The 16983-nt window shown below is 47.4% G+C and overlaps 1 protein-coding gene across 1 annotated transcript in view; it reads left to right on the top strand.

Moving 5' to 3' along the window:
* The window catches only part of RBPJL (recombination signal binding protein for immunoglobulin kappa J region-like), a 65696-nt gene that overhangs the window by 44506 nt on the left and 4207 nt on the right, over positions 1–16983 (top strand). The window contains exons 4-9 of the mRNA XM_015418024.1: positions 2548–2618; positions 6291–6406; positions 9526–9700; positions 12584–12721; positions 13541–13644; positions 15145–15341. Coding sequence (XP_015273510.1) covers positions 2548–2618; positions 6291–6406; positions 9526–9700; positions 12584–12721; positions 13541–13644; positions 15145–15341 — 801 coding nt within the window. The remainder of the gene's footprint in view (positions 1–2547; positions 2619–6290; positions 6407–9525; positions 9701–12583; positions 12722–13540; positions 13645–15144; positions 15342–16983) is intronic.

The following is a 16983-nucleotide window of genomic DNA, read 5'->3' as shown; positions in this document are numbered from 1 at the left end:
GATCTGGCTGTGAATGTAAACTCTGTGCTCAACCTGTTGGAACTTCCACATTCCTAGCTGAAAAAGTCACCGTGACAAGTTCTCCCTCTGCTCTAGCAAGGAAGAAATGCAAGCTTATTTCCCTATATAATCGCCACCATCTTGCATGGCTGAGGGTTGGTCTGCTCAGCTTACAGAGCCTCTGATAGATGTGGCTATTTCATGCAGACTTCTGGAGCCGGTGGGGGGGTATCAAAGAGGTCGCAATAAGACTTAATCATGGGTGGTGGAGGTTGCAAGAAGAAACCCTGAAGGAGCTCCTTCAACAAAGTCCTGTGCTTCTAATGTCTCTGTTGATACTCAAATGCCTGTTATCTTCCCCTTTACATTGACCAGTGGGTGGGCTGAGAGATGGAAAGTCTTAGGATATGGTTCCACAGCAAAGACTTTATGGGATGAGAGACCAGTTGAAAGATAGTGCCAGTAGGGAGAGAGAAGGGTTTTATTGTATTTAGCCATAGGCCATTACAAACCAAAAACAGAGAAAAAATACTATAAAACATAGATAATTGTATAAAATAGAGTACAGTCTAAAATATTATAAAACCATAAAACCGAAGTTATGAACAGTTAATTAAATCTAGGGTTGCCAAATCCTTTTTTTCTCGCAGCGGGGGGCTCCCGGACGGCGTCCCAAGCGCGCGTGCCCTGCATGCACGTCACCCAGGGGTGACGTGCACGCTGGGGTGGGGTTTCCCCCAGGGCCCGATTCTGCGGCGGCAGAAATCGGGCCTCCAAAGCGGGGGGAAATCCGCCCCCCGGGGGGAATTGGCAGCCCTAATTAAATCCCACCCACCCACACCTTGTGGTGCTGGCCGCCATAACATTCAAGTGCTTTCTTGGGACTGTGTGTGGCTCTGTGTTTACCCCTTTTCTGGCTGTTGCTAGAAGGGAGCGGACCCAAGCAAGAGGAGAGGAGAGCTTGGGCCAGGGTGTGTGGCTTGCCCTGCCCGGGGGAGGGGCACAGGCCTCCCCCAACACCCTCCAAGTCCCCTGGACGGTTGGCAACAGGTTTGTTTGTGGAGCCCTAGAGATTTTTGGCTCAAACGGTCACCGTAGGGCTTTAAGCTGAGTTCGAAGTTCATCCTCAAATTAACTGGTTAGTTTCAGGCAAATCTGTTGCTTGATTCAGAAGCTATAACAAACTGTGGTTTCCTGTATCATCTTCACAAGTCTGCAAAGTGGGTAGCAACTTGTCAATGGTTACACCATGAAACTCTTGGAATCTATATACCAGTTGCAATTGAGAAATCAAGCCCTGCACTGTATACCTTCTCTGTTTGAGATTAGAACAGCAGGGCGTTCATTGCAGTAGCCCCAGTACTCTGAAGTGCTCAGCCAAATGAAGTGAGTAAATACACTTCTGTAGCCCTCCACAAGAGGTGTACAACCTTTTTATTTCAACTTGCATTCAGCGGATTTCTTTGATGTGGTCGTTATGTTCCTTTGTTTTATTGCTACATCATGGTTTTTACTGCTGTTTACCTACTGTTTCAGCTCAGCCATATTTATATTTTTGCATCAGCTTGGAAAAATAGCCAAGAAATGTTTTAAGTGAATAGACAGATAATGGCTAAGCAGGGATTTGAGCATTTAGTCACAGCACTAGACTTCCTCAAAAAGGTTATAACAATAACTGAATAATTGTTGCAAAAAAAAAAATTACCTGGTCACCAAGCTTCCACCTGGTGTACCAGCTTCACTTAGGTTCACTGGGCTGGATGGGATTCTGGCGGGACACCAAGTCTTGGTAGGAAAGAGAAGAGGACACAGACTGGCAGCACAATCAATTTATTTGAACCTTACCATGATATTAAAAAAAGCTCGGAGCATTCACCAAAAATGGCAGTGTACACAATTAAGAAAGAGACATCTCTTGACCACCTCCCAAAGGGTGTAATAATATTTATGCTTGAAATCACAGCCTGATGGGGGAGGGGGGCTCTAAGGGGAACAGGGTGGGGAAACGGCTAGCATGGGTCCATACAAAGCCTTCTGTGATCAACTTCATGAAGCAGATTCTTGCAGTGGAACAGATTCAGTGGTTTCACTTTTCTTTTTCCTGTGAATGATTTTTGCACCAACCTTTGAATCTTTGATGAAGCAATATAGATATATTTTGTGTTAGAATGCTCCAGAGGAATAACAGAGAAGCCACAGGAGGTGGCAGAGGCTACAAGCATGGACAGCTTCAAGAGGGAACTGGATAAACATATGGAGCTGAGGTCCATCAGTGGCTATTAGCCACAAGGTATAGATAGGAACTCACAGGCTGGGGCAAGGGATGCACTGTATTCTTGGTGCTTGGAGGGGGCAACATTGGGAGGGCTTCTAGGGTCCTGGCCCCACTGATGGACCTCCTGATGGCACCTGGTATTTTTGGCCACTGAGTGACAGAGTGTTGGACTGGAGGGGCCATTGGCCTGATCCAGCATTGGCTTCGCTTGTGTTCTTATGTTCCTTAGCTTAATATTTGCTTGGCTGACAAAACATTTCATTTCTTATCAGGTTTTTCTGTCCACCACCTTGTGTTTATCTCATTGGACCAGGCTGGAAACTGAAGCAGGAAGAACTGAAAGGTATGGCCAATTGAAAGATGTAGTGATGCAATTGATGGCCTGGATGCAGCCTTCCTCCAACTTAGGCGGCTTTTCTGTTGAAGGAAGAACCATTTAAGTAGGAGGAAGTATCCTTAGCCTGGAGTAGGGTTGACTACAGTTCTTGAGAATATGTGCTGTCTCTAACAGAGAGGCTTAATATGTGGAAGTGGGCAGCTGAAGCTTTTTGTGGCATGGAGACCAATAACATCACCTGGTAAATAATATCCCATTAAACCTCTGTTAAAGACACAGAACTTTTTCTCTCCAGGCAGTTAGCAGCCATGGACCAGCAGAAAGCTTCAAACTTTGCTAGAATAGGGGTTTGGATCCACTCCAATGTACATTACATGTTCTTCTTTCTTCAGAGAAGCCTGTTTAGCCCATCAGCTTTTAGACATAATAACAAGAATAGACTGTTTAATAAAATATAAGAAAACAAACAAATGAACACATGTTCTTCATTGTTCCCAGGCCATAGAGAGCATGAGGGACATATTGTAGCTGCCAATGACAAGAGCCTAGGTTTTCAGAACAAGTTGCAAAGGCGCAAGAAGCGAGGCGGCAGTCATGATCTCGGGATTGCTGCATCCATTTAGGAGCTGAAATAAACAGAACAGGAAACGTTGTCTAGGGGAATGTTTGTATTTTTTTGGAATAAGAGAACATTTTTATGATTAGGGTCCCTTTATGTACAAGCCAAGTACACTTACCCCTACCCACTTATTCACCCACTCTTGCTATCTCCCATGGCTCTGATTAGTGTGTGAACATCAGGTCTGATCCCAAAAGTCATTGCTCACCCTCCAATCAGGATGCTTACAGGGTGGCAAGAGTCATGTGACTGACCATGCCCTTGTGGCAGGCTTTCCGTTTGCCCACTTTAGGCTGGCGGGAGAAATGTAGAGGGTGGAGGTGATGCTTTACAATGCATCATCAGTTCCAAGTAAAAGCCTGGTGTTAGCTTGCCAACCCTTCCATGTGGTTGCGGCAGTCAGACACACAAAGCTTCTCTTGCAGTGGTTCCTTCCAAGGTACTGGTAACTAATATCCCATTAAACCTCTGTTAAAGACACAGAACCTTTTTTTTCCTATGAAAAGGCATACATTGATGTTCTCTTCATTCAAGGAGCTCAGAGCAGCACATTGAGCCTCTCCAACCATCTATGAGATAGATGTGACAAAGGGTGTTTTCACCCATGAGGTTCAAAAGAGATCTTGCTGCAATCAGACTTTATATTCACATTTACTACACAACAGATTTTAGCTTTGTATTCAGCAACCAGCACATTTACGCTAGAACTATTATCTGGCCATGTCCCCATCTGGCATTGTACATGTGGTGACCATGGCTTTGCTCTATGTGACATTGTGTTAGCAATGTAGGGTTGCCAACTCCAAGCTGGGAAATACCAGGAGATTTTGGGGGTGGAGCCTAGGAAGCGTAGTGTTTGGCGAGGGGAGGGACTTCAGTGGGGTATACTGCCATAGAGTCCACCTTCCAAAGCAGCCATTTTCTCCAGGTCAACTGATCTCTGTCACCTGGAGATCAGTCACAACAGCAAGAGTTCTCCAGCCACCACCTGGAGGTTGACAACCCTATAAAGGTATTGCCATACTTTTCACACCATGCAACTCACTACTCTTTATCTAATCATTCACATACCCTGCGGAGACTTCTTCTGCATAGCCTAAGGCTGTCCCTGCTCCCCTGTGTTCAGGGGACCAAACATCTAATACTAGCATAGGAATGAAGGGGAGATGTGTCCATATCACGACTCAGGTGGGGTGTCACCTGACGCTGCCACCACTCTGGTTCCAGGCTCTCTTGAGAAGGCCCAGAGCACTCTCCCAAGACCTTCAGACCTCCCTTTTGGCAGAATAATAGGTGTGAGGACCAGGCAAAGTAAACAATGAAAGGTGCAGGAATAGTAACAGTAAGTGGGTGAAAAGAAAAGAAATCAAATGCCCTAATGTGTCTAAATATATACTGTCCCTAGCTCACTATCAAGTGGCCTTAGAGTAGTCACCCTTCCCTCAGGATGAGGGTTTCTTCCCACAGCAGCCTTCCTTCTGGCTCTGCCCTAGGGTTGCCAGGTCTGGGTTGGAAAATACCTGGAGACTTTGGGGATATATCCAGGAGAAGGCGGGGTTTGGGGAGGGGAGGGGCCTCAGCTTGGTACAATACCATAGAGTTTACCCATCAAAGCAGCCATTTCCTCCAGGGGAGCTGATCTCTGTCAGCTGGAGATCAGTTGTAAAAGCAGGAGATCCCCAGGCCACACCTGGAGGCTGGCAGCCCTACTCTGCCCTCTGGGAAGAAGAACAGCTTTTCCTGTTGTACCAGTTCCCCAGCCCTCTTCTTCCCTATTGGTCAAAATCGGCACCAAAACTTCCCAAGGCCTTCTGGGGTTTGTAGGCCCAGCCTCCCTTACTGCTAGCCAGGCTCCCTGGGCCTAGTAGGCCTCTGGTGGCCAGTCCACTTAGGCCCAGAATTTACTTTGGCCTCTGTTTCCTAAATTACACAGATTAATCAGTGCAATGGACACAGAGAAGTCAACTGGTAGCCTGAAGAAACACCACAAAGGCCTGGGGCCGTTGGGTTGGAGAGCAGACTGCCAGCTGCAGGAAATGCATCCATACCACAGGGAGAGTTTTACAGTCTTATGGTTTACTGACACATAGGGCTGCCAAATGGGGGCAGGTGGTGGGTAAACCCCCGCTTTGGAGGCCCGATTTCCGCCGCCGCAAAATCGGGCCCCGGGGGGAACTCTACCCCCTGAAGCACAGCATGATTGTGTCACCAGAGGTGACGCGACCACGTCTCTCACGTTGGGGGTGTGGCCCCGATCGTCGGAGGGAAACCCCTCTGACGATCGGGGCCACGCCCCCAACGTGAGCGATGTAGCGCGTCACTTCCTGTGATGTGCTGGCGGCATGCATCGCCAGAGAGCTCCCGGAGCCCGGCGAGGCTCCCCCGCTGCCAAGGTAAGTAGACTTGGCAACCCTACTGACACGTGAAGGGACCGAGGGAAGGGAGCATACAAAAGCTGGCATTGCTTTAGAAAGGGAGAGCTGAGATTATCCCAAGATCTTTGAGGAAAAAAATTATACAAGATGCCACCAAGTTCTGTTTTTTGGAACTCCTGGTGTGCAATTTGGCTCATGGGGAACCTGATATGGAAGGGGGGCATAGCACCAGGCGTATCACATCATTTAATTATTTCAACCATCCATGATCCTGGATAGAATCACCTCACCTTTTGTGCAGATGCAAAAGCCCCTACTGGGGTCAGAAAATGAAACTTCACCACCCCAGCTATTGCACAGCTGCAAAGCTGTTTGACAGCTGTTCAAGGTGGACAGACAAACAGATGAGACGTTTGGCTCATGGATGATGGCAGCTGTCAAATATTATATATTCACCTATCAAATATGTTTGCTGTGCGATTCATAGAAGATGAATACTAACATCCTCCACAAACCACATGATAAATGACTCACATCACTCTCCTTTAGATCCACTCATTACAGTGGAAATGGGAAAACAGAAAGCAAGAATTAATTGTTCTTTCTCTTTCCTTCCCTTGGTAACAGTCTGAAGTTCTAAGGCGTTGCTGTAATGTCCTTCTCTTCTCTCCTTTTCTTTTCCAGCTAAAGATCGGATGGCAGCCAGTTGCAAAGTATGTGGGTACATGGGGCTGGACAGTGTGGGCAGCAGCCATGTGGAAACTCAGAAATTAAACTTTGAGGAACAAGCAGATTCCAAGGTAAACCACATAATGTGGCTCAACGCAGCATGGGCAGGGCTATTTTTGGGCAGGAACGCACAGGAACGGAGTTCCGGCTGGTTCCCAAGTTTCCGTGGTCATGTGGCGAGCATGACTAAACACCAAGGCGCACGGAACGCTGTTACCTTCCCACCAAAGTGGTACCTATTTATCTACTTGCAATTTCTTGCTTTCGAACTGCTAGGTTGGCAGGAGCTGGAACTAGAGACGGGAGCTCACTCCGTCTTGCGGCACCCGGGTCTCGAACTGCTGAACTACTGCCCTTCCACAGCCTGCAGTTTAGCGTCTTAACCACTTGAGCCACCGCAGCTCCTTTTTCTGTATAGTGGGGCTCAATACCAAGAGAAATACTTCTAAGCTTGCTTTGCTGGGACCACCTAAATGTAGGAGAAATGGGTGACTATTCCAATAAAAATACCCTTTCAGATGACCCTCCCCCGTGATGATGCAAAATCTAAATGGAGTGAACATTTGGTTCAGCACCAATCTTTACCATCCTTTCAATTTCTGGTTCTCTAAGCATGGACCAGCTTTGGAAGCTGTCCATCACGGTATCACTGTTGATTGAAAAAGATGTGGGGTCAGCTTCCATGAACAGTGCGATTAACTGGAATGGCCCAGCAGAGATTTACAGTCGTCCCTGCTTTGGCACTAAACAACCAATACTACAGCTGCACAGCCTTTGCCAAGGGTTTGGTGCAGGGGGTGTAAATCCCTCAGGAAATCAGCCGGTGCCGTGAACAGGAAGAGGCAACACCCATCTGACATTGTAAACTTCTAGTGGCTGGATGGAAGGAAGATCCCTCATGGCCCAAGGCCGTATTTGCTCTAAAAGGCCTTTGATCTCAGCCTTTGATTGCTTGAATGTTCAGAGTAATGGAAACTTGGAGGAAGCCTGTCCCTAGTTAGGCACTCTGCCCTTGGATGAAGTCTAGTCTAGCGTTATGCTACATGCTGGCAAATGTCACACAGACATAGATGCCAGATGAAATAGAACCTAGTGTGCAAAGCTTCATCATGGGAGCCTCCCAGCAGCTGGAGGAGATGGCAGCTCCTTACCCACGGCAGCAGCAGCCAGTGGCCATTAGACCATCTGCAGAGAAAGGAGCACACAGCTTAGGTTTCGGTGTCACAGGCACAAAATCAGTAAAGGCCACTCCTGATCTTTGCCTCTCTGGAGCCTGTGCAATGGCCCTAGGTCATTGGGGCTGGATCCAGTGATACACAGACTCAAGGGTCGTGGATCTTTCCAGCATTCCCCTCCCCTCAGCAGCCTGTTCCGACCCTGGGGAAGTTTCTTCCTCGGGTTGCAGGACCATTGTGGACTAATAGCCTTGCAGGTTGGGTGGCATGCAGTGGAAGGAGGTACAATCACTCCCTTCTTCTTCTTCTTCTGTCAGTGGAGCTCTGTGAGAAAGGAGGTCCATTTTGCCCCGTTCCCCTTCCCCAATGCAGTCTTCCAACCAGCACAGTTATGACTCCACACAGCTCCTGCAACCTCAGGGATAAACTTTCCCAGTGTCAGAAATGGCTGCTGGGGGAGCAGAACATCAGAAAGATCCGCAAATGTCACCTCCTTCTGCTGATGGACCACTGGATCCAACCCATTGTCCAGTTAGAAAGAAGTCACCTAGTTTCCTGCACTGAACCTGGCAGCAGTTGGGTTTTCACTTGAAGAAGCCAGTCAGATCTCTTCCCCATTCCCAAAGAATGTTCAACGACATGCAACTTCTCAGTTATCCCCTGCCATCAACTTCAGCATCCTCCTCACAAATCACCATTTCCAGTTCTGCACCATCACCCTGCATTGCCACATTGGCAGCCAGAAAAAGTCAGAATTTCAGGGTCTTCAAAGAAACCCATCTGTCAGAGCTTTTGTCCATCCATACTTGGCACTCTCTGCAGCTGGGGATCTGCCAGGAATTACGTGCCTTGCAAAGCCATCGGCCCCTGTAGATGAACACTGATGCTGCTTGTTGCCAAGCAGAAGTGCCTTCTTTCGTTGGCAGATAAGTGGCGAAAGAAAACCCAAAGATCAAGAGCGGCAGTGATAACTTGGCACCTTCTTGTAGAGCAAAAATGTCTACAGCATTATCTCCAGCCTCAGAAGAATGTGGGGACCAGAGGAGGGCCAGAAAAGCTACAGAGAGGACTTTTGTGCTTGCTACGCTTGACTTGTTGTGAAAGCAAAGGCTATCAGAACAGAGGGAGCGCCAAGATGACTGGGAGCTGTAATCTGTTTTATGTTGTGCAGCATAAATTGCATGTGAACACTGATTTCCATTTGGATTTCCCTAACCCCAAAATAAATAAAGCCTTTACTGTCACTGAATTCTTCATTCCACCTGTAAAAACATCTCTAATCACCTTCCCCTTTACGTGAACCTCAAAGAGCTTTGAATGGGGAGTATTATGTGTTTCAGTGGGAGCTGTTTTGACCCATATTTCATGCTTATTGGTTGTCAGCTGAGCCAATCAGTGGCAGTTCACACTGACTCCCTGTGAAGGTCAATTTGTTTTCTTTTCAATGAAAGGATGCCTTGCAATCTTATTTCTCAGTAGAAGGAATCGATTTCCCCCCTTGTATGTTGTTGCTACTTTGTTTGGGGGCAGGAAGGTGTATAACCAGGCCTCTGTGTCAAGGCCAAGTGGTTTGCAATCTAACATAGCAAATTAAAAGCACAATAAAAAGTGATCCACATGAATCACATGAAGCTGCCTTATACTGAATCAGACCATGGGTCCATCAGGGTCATTTTTCTTTGCTCAGACTGGTAGCAGCTCCCCAGGGTCTCGTGTAGAGGTTTTTCACATCACCTTCCTCCTGGTCCTTTTAACCGGAAATGCTGGGGGTTGGACCTGGGACCTTCTACATGCCAAGCAGAAGCTTTTCCACTGAGCCATGGCCCCTCCTTGCCCTGAATATCTTCAGCAGAATCAGCAGAATAGTCAAACTCCCCGTCAAAATTTCTGCACAAACACAACTTCCGTGACCCACCTAAAATTAAATAGTGGGGACAACATGATTTTGTTTCCATGTCTTCGTTTTGTTTCCATGTCATCGTTTTGTCCTCACAGCTATTCTCCCTTGAATGCAGGAATTCAGCTGTGCCAAAACTCTGTACATTTCGGACTCTGACAAGAGGAAACACTTCCGGCTGGTCCTAAAGTTGTTCTTCAGCAATGGCCAGGAGATTGGCACTTTCCACAGCAAGCTGATCAAAGTGATCTCTAAGCCCTCACAGAAGAAACAGTCCTTGAAAAACACAGAGTGTGAGTGTTCCTGGGTTGGTGAGTCCAGGTGAAGCGCATTTGTTAGGTCTTCTAAGCCACAGGGAAAGATGGGAAGAGTGGTAGAATAAAAGAGGAGTCCATATAAGCTTTTGTGAGTCAGAGCTCCCTTCATCAGACATCTGAGGTGTACATCCATCAGGCCAACTTATGCAAAACAGAAGGGAGGGTTAAAAAGAGAGGCTGGTTCAAAACTAGAACCAATCCAAAGAGTAATCAGTTTACCTGGAGAGGGTGTGTGAGACTCCCCAACTAACTGTTTGGTGGTGGAAAGTGCTGTAAAGTTGCAGCTGACTTACAGTGACCCAACCCCACCCCACCTCACCTCCCAGGGTTTTCAGTGCAAGAGACATTCAGAGGTGGTTTGCCATTGCCTGCCTCTGCATAGCAACCCCGGACTGCCTTGGTGGTCTCCCCTCCATATACTAACCAAGGCCAACCCTGCTTAGCTTCCCAGATCTGAAGAGATCAGGCTCTCCTGGGCTGTCTGGGTCAGGGTTCAACTACTGTTAGACTGGCAAAAATAAAACCTAGTGCAGGATGAAACAAGCAGATACAACAGGAAGTTATAGGAATATAGGCGAACTCTAGGAAGGGTGGGATGTTCAAGGGTGAGTTAGAGCCAGTTTGGTATAGTGGTTAAGTGCGCGGACTCTAATCTGGGAGAACCGGGTTTGATTCCCCACTCCTCCACTTGCACCTGCTGATGTGACCTTGGGTCAGTCACAAGCTCTGGCACAGCTGTCCTTGAAAAAGAGCAGTTTGTGTCAGAGTTCTCTCAGCCCCACCCACCTCACAGGGTGTCTGTTGTGGGGAGGGGAAGGGGAAGGAGTTTGTAAGCCGCTCTGAGACTCCGAGTGAAGGGCGGGGTATAAATCTGTTTTATGTTGTGCAGCATAAATTGCACGTGAAGAGGAGAAGAGGAGAGGAGAAGAGATTGGATTTATACCCCGCCCTTCACTACCCAAAGGTGTCTCAGAGCGGCTTACAAACTCCTTTCCCTTCCCCTCCCCACAACAGACACCCTGTGAGGTAGGTGGGGCTGAAAGAGCTCTTGACAGAAACTGCTCTTTTTCAAGGACAGCTCTTGTCAGAACTACGGCTTGCCCAAGGTCATCCAGCCAGGTGCAAGTGGAGGAGTGGGGAATCAAACCCGGTTCTCCCAGATTAGAGTCCGCGCACTTAACCACTACACCAAACTGGTGTAGTTAGGAATACCAGGTTCCCATTAGGCCCTGGGGGTGTACAGCAGATGTCATTGAGCTCTAGGAGAATAATGGCTAGGAAAGAGGAGACAAGGGATTTACTGTGGGGTCAAATGGAGGACAGAAAAATGGGCTGCAGAACGGGCTTCCGCCATGACTCCCCTACACCTATTTATTTATTGCATCTGTATCCTGCCCTTCCCCCAAAAGCAAGACTTCACATGATGGTGTGGGGCTCTGTAATCAGATCCCTAAACATGTAATCTACCTGCAGCCCAGTATGGATTAAGGCTGAAGCACTGAGAAAGGAGGAATTTAAGTTTTACTTCCCTGCACCGGTCACCCAATAAGAAATGCTGCCCACAATCAAGACTGTTTTAGGCCAGGTTCATAAGGTTTCCACGAGGCCTCACATCTAGGCCAGACCCAGACTGGCTTAGCTCCAAATATAAGCTTCGTGCCTTCCAACCATATATTGGGACCCTTCTTGCTTCCTGTGCAAATCACAATGTGGGCGACACTGTTACAAAAAGTCACCAGCCTCTTTCATATGAAGGATTTGCTTTGCTTCAGCTCTCAAACAGCACTCTGGACCGTTTTTGGAACATCCACATTATGTCGTCCTCTTCTCATTTGCCTTCCATGGATCCCCCCTCCCCCAACCCCTTTGCTCCAATGTACCTTGAACCTGGTTTGATCTGATGTTTCTGAAAACTTCAGAGTCAAAGTGGATTAGCCCACATGTGGATGCAAGAGTGTGGATTTCTGCATTTCTCTACTCACATCTGATATCACTCTCTTTCCATTTCCACTCTCACCTGCCATTCCTCTCCAGCTGCAGGAGGAAGTTTTGCTGCTATAGCAATATATCAACTAGATTTTTTTTTTAAAAAAGCTCTATGGGGTGTCAGTGGCAGACATGAGGGGATGGGGGGGCCCTGAATCATCCCAGGTGGGTGCTCCATTGCTGCCTCTGTCTTTGCAGTGCCAGTGAGTCTACAAAAGGGAATTACACCTGTGTAGATGCATCCCGAGTCGTCTGCCCCTTCCACCTAATCAGGGCTATTTTGGGGCAGGAACGCATAGGAACGGAGTTCCGGCTGGCTCCCAAGTTGGCCACACCCAGCAGGAACTCGTTAGCATAATAGGCCACACCCAACAGCAGGAACTCATTAGGATTGGCTACATTAGGGGTGTGTGGCCTAACATGCAAAGGAGTTCCTGCTCCAAAAAAAGCCCTGGTTTTGACAACAAACAAGGTAAACAGAATAAGAAGCAAAAGGTGGGTGTGGTAGGATGACCACGCCTGGTAACACGGGGTGTGGCCTAATATGCTAATGAGTTGTGCTGTCATGGGTGTGGCCTAATATGCTAATGAGTTCCTGCTGTTGGGTATGGCCTATTATGCTAATGAGTTCCTGCTGGGCTTTTCCATTCATATGTTGCCAAGCCAGAATAAGAGGCAATCATGTAGAAGCAATATCATTTGTAATATTTCAGTAACATACGCCTAAAATATTATTAATGTGAAACAGAAGGACTCAAATTTATATTCCTGCCAATGCCAGTTTATTTTAATTTGCATTACAAACATCCCAAAGGTTCTTCTTAGGGCTGCGTCACTGATGATGCTTTCTTCTTTTCTGTCCCCCCCCCCCAGTGTGTATTTCTTCTGGATCCAAGGTCTCCCTCTTCAACCGCTTGCGCTCCCAAACAGTCAGCACCCGCTATCTTTCTGTGGAGGGTGGTGCCTTCACCGCAAGCGCCAGGCAGTGGGCAGCATTTACGCTTCATCTGGGTGAGGCTTGCTATGTGCATGCTCATTTCTAATAATTCATGCAGGACATTAATGAGGCTGCCGCTGGCCAGGCGCTGGCACCGCTGAACCGAGGGAACTGTGCCCATGGGTGGGTGGCGGTCTACAGAAACAGAGAGCGTTTAATAGCAGGATTCAGAGATGGTAAAGTTAATAAAGTTAACATTTTTTACAAGGTCGCTGTTGTAATTTAAACATGTTAAATGAGCACAGGAGACTTGTGATGTGACACAGTGTACTCGAAAATCAAATGCATTAAGTTTTCTACAGGGGATGAATACAATATAAAGCAATAAGGTAAACTCTGATTAATAGACTTTAATCTGTCACTTCTTGGAAATGGCATCAATTAGGGGTTTGTTTTTTTACTTATTTGGCCTCCTAGAGTTGTGCGTTTGGATATGTGTCATCCTGTAATTGCTATTTTTCTTGTAAATAAATTACTTTAAATAGAGCGGGTGGCAACAGGGATTGAATGTGCCTTGTCATGTCTGCCCACGAAATAATCAATGTGGGTGCCAACAATATAATAATAATAATTTGATAAAACAAACATTAAAACAACAGATAGTGGTAGAAAGTGGCATCAAGTCGAAGCCAATTTATGGTAACGCTGTAGGGCTTTCAAGGCAAGAGACACTCAGAGATGGCTTGTGACACTTGAACATTACAAAGTACCATATACAAAACAAGGCAAGTTATTCAAATGTCTAATTTTCCATCAAGGGTAACATGGCAGTCAAACTGACTTCCTGTTCACTGTTTTTAGCCTTTGACTCTTTCTGTCTGTTCTGTCTTAAGCTGATGAATGTTGTTCCCAGTTCCCCCTCCGAGAAGGCTACATTCGCTATGGATCTGTGGTCCGTCTCATTTGCACAGCCACAGGTGTTGCGCTGCCCCCTTTGGTGAGTAAGGCTTAGCTGTAAATCTAAACGTGGACCATACAGTTGTCTAGTTTGGTTGTTTATTCATATAAAATCAATATGGATATGTTCACCTTTCTCCTGAGCTTTCTCAGTACTCAACGTGGGGGCCAACAATGTACAAATAATTCGATAAAGCAAACATTAAAACAACAGATGGTGGTAGAAAGTGCCGTCAAGGCACAACTGACTTATGGCCATCCTGTAGGGTTCTCAAGGCAAGAGACATTCAGAGGTGGTTTGCCATTGCCTGCCTCTGCGTAGTGACCCTGGTATTCCTTGAATCTCTCCCATCCCAAATATTGACATGGGCCAACCCTGCTTAGCTTCTGAGGTCTGATGAAATCGGACTAGCCTAGGCCATTCAGGTCAGGGCAAAACAACAGACAGGAAAGCATTAAAAACCGAAAAGACCTTATGCCCCCATCAGCAGGGTATTTCCCCTTTGTTCAGGCTTGGGCTGCTCCCAAAACTCTCTGGAACAACTCCAGAAAGCCAAGAGGGTAGGAGCCCCACCACCACCAAGACCACATCTGGGATGCTGTTCCACAGGCAGGTTCCAGCCTGATTGCTTTCCCCCCTGCCCCCACTAGGATTGCCACTGTTGCCTGGAAACCTCCCAACCCTGTGCTGCAACCCCCTCACTCTTGCCCCCTGTTATGTATCCCCCACACACGCTCAGTGGAGTAGCAAGAGATTAAAATTAGGGGGGACGGCAGAGGTGCAGATTCTACAACAAGGATAAAGGTGTCCGTCCTACCCTTTCCTGCCCAGCTCTGTGCCTCTTACATAATGCAAGTCTTCCTGTCATCAGTGGGTCACAGTCATTTTGTGACTTTTAAACAAATTTTGTTTTACAATGTTTTCAGAGGCTGCCTGCTCTCCAAGCGTTACCGCTCTAGCATAGGGGCACTCCGCTAGGCCTTAAGAAGTGACTGTTGTCTTCTGAAAGGAGCTCAGATAGAAACCACATTTCTTCATAATTCCAAAGGTTGTACACCAAGGGTTTGATCAGGACAGTTATCCTGTGTGGCTCTCCCCTCTTGCACGAGAGATGTCAGAACAACTTCCCTAAGCATTTCATTTATATCTGTATTTTAAATTTCTAGAAGCCCCTGTGTATCTGAAAAACAGGTTAAGATCATAATCCATCATGAATCAAACAATGTGCCTACAGACTGAATCCATGCAGCTGTGAGGGCCCCGGATGGCTGCATCAGTATGCTTTAGAAGTGCTTAATAAAAAGGAGGTCTCATCCTGACATTTTAGTACAGCTGTGTTGTTGGAAATCTCCATGTTCAGGGCAACATGTTCTCCTGGTGGCATCGGTAGTGAATCCAAAAGTGAAAAATCACTTCCCTACATAGAAATGAAGGATAGGGGTTTTTTTTAAAAAATGCTTTGATGGTTCTGAGGTTGAATGGAGTCTTCACACACACACACATCCAGCTGCTAGCCCATCTCTGTGTTTGTCTCCCCAGATTATTCGCAAAGTTGCTAAGCAATCTGTGCTGATGGATGTGGATGAGCCCATCTCACAGCTGCACAAATGTGCTTTCCAGCTTCACGGCAGTGATGGGATGTACCTTTGCCTCTCCACAGAGAAAGTGATCCAGTTCCAGGTAACAGGTTGTTCAGAGAAAGAGCAATTATCAAATGTCACTGGTCATCATCTTCTGTACGGGCGCAGAGGGATATTATGATTGGTAACAGAGAGGCCTGGCCCACCCATTAGGTGGACCAAGACTAACCCTAACCTTGGGGCAGAGGCAGGCACAAAATGGCTGCAGCAGCTTACCTCCAGTCACACAGTGAAGATCCTTGTGCTGTGGCAGCAGATGCAGCCCAAGCAGTGTCTTCAAAAATCTGCACAGCCAATCAAGTCTCTAGTGGCCAATCAGCAGTCATGATGGGCAAAAGCCCGCCTGACCCTGCCCACTTTTCAAAAACTCTTGGTGGGCACCAGGAAAAGTCTTGACAGGTGGCCGTGGTGCCCAGAGGCAGCAAGCTGGGGACCCCTGGCCTACATGATTACCTAGGGCACTGGAGGGGTGGGGGTGGCAAGTGACACACTGGCCATCCTGAGCAGCATCTTCATCCCCAAGGAAGAGGTGGCTGGTTCAGCCGACATCAGACTGCTCACCTGCTCGGCTTTCATGGCAGCAGCTGGCGGCGGCTTCTTCATGCATGGAATATTTTATACCCTACCTTTCTCCCCAGTGAAGATTCAAAGTAGCTCACAGAATTGTTCTCCCCTCCTCCACTTTATTCTTACAACAACAAACCTGTGATGTGGGTGAGGCTGAGGGGGTGTGACTGGCCCCGGGTCCCCCAGCAGGCTTCCGTAGCAGAGGGGGGTTCAACTCTGGGTCCCCCAGGTCCTAGTCCAGCACTCTGCCAACAGCTTTGTAAGCAGTGATGAGCATGCATCAACGTCACGTGCTTTAGGCTTGCCAACATCCAGGTGGGGTGTGGAGATCTCCCAAAATGTCAACTGATATCCAGACTACAGAGTTAAGTTCCCCTAGAGAAAATGGCAGCTTTGGGTGGTGGACTATATGCCATAATGCCCCACTGAGGCCTCTTCCCAAACCCCACCTTCCCCAGGCTTTACCCTTCAAATCTCCAGGAATTTCCCAACCCATAGATGGCAATCCTAGGATGATAGCCCTCATTCAGAAAATCTCAGGCCCAGCTCATAATTTCCACAGACAGAAGTTGTTGCCGCTTCCTCAAAAGACTACTGTTGGTTACGTGGCCAGGGCATTCTCGGTGGTGGCTCTATCCTGGTGGAATGAGCTCCCAGAAGAGATCAGGGCCCTGCGGGATCTTTTACAGTTCCGCAGAGCCTGTAAAACGGAGCTCTTCCTCCAGGCTTTTGGAGCCACCGCCACCATTGAACATCATTAGCAATTTGTTGCTGAAGGAAAGGAAGCCCGGCTGTCTCTGGAACCCATAACATCAGCCTGTGCCAGCCGCCTGGAAGACACCTGGAGCAGACTTAGGAACCAGTTATGAGAATAAAGAACTAATATGGTCGTCACCGTTGATTCAGCAACAGCAGTATTAGCACTTCTGTATTATTGCTAACTGGTTTTAGCATTGTTTTAAATGTTTTAATTCTCTTATTGTAATACTAGGAAAAAGGGCCGTTGTGGAAATAAATACAACGGCCTCTAGAAAGAGGCTCTGGACAGGTGCCCTGGCCTTGGACACTCAGTGTCAATTTGCTGTGGCAACCTCAGCAGGGTATAATGACACTGAGTCCACCATTTTCTCCAGAGGAACTGATCTCTGCTACCTAAAGAGCAGTTGTAATT

This window comes from Gekko japonicus, unplaced genomic scaffold (assembly GCF_001447785.1).
Source record: "Gekko japonicus isolate JY-2015 unplaced genomic scaffold, Gekko_japonicus_V1.1 scaffold1270, whole genome shotgun sequence".
Classification (NCBI taxonomy): domain Eukaryota; kingdom Metazoa; phylum Chordata; class Lepidosauria; order Squamata; family Gekkonidae; genus Gekko; species Gekko japonicus.
Note: the sequence above shows the minus strand (reverse complement) of the source record. Positions and strands in the feature narration are given on the sequence as shown.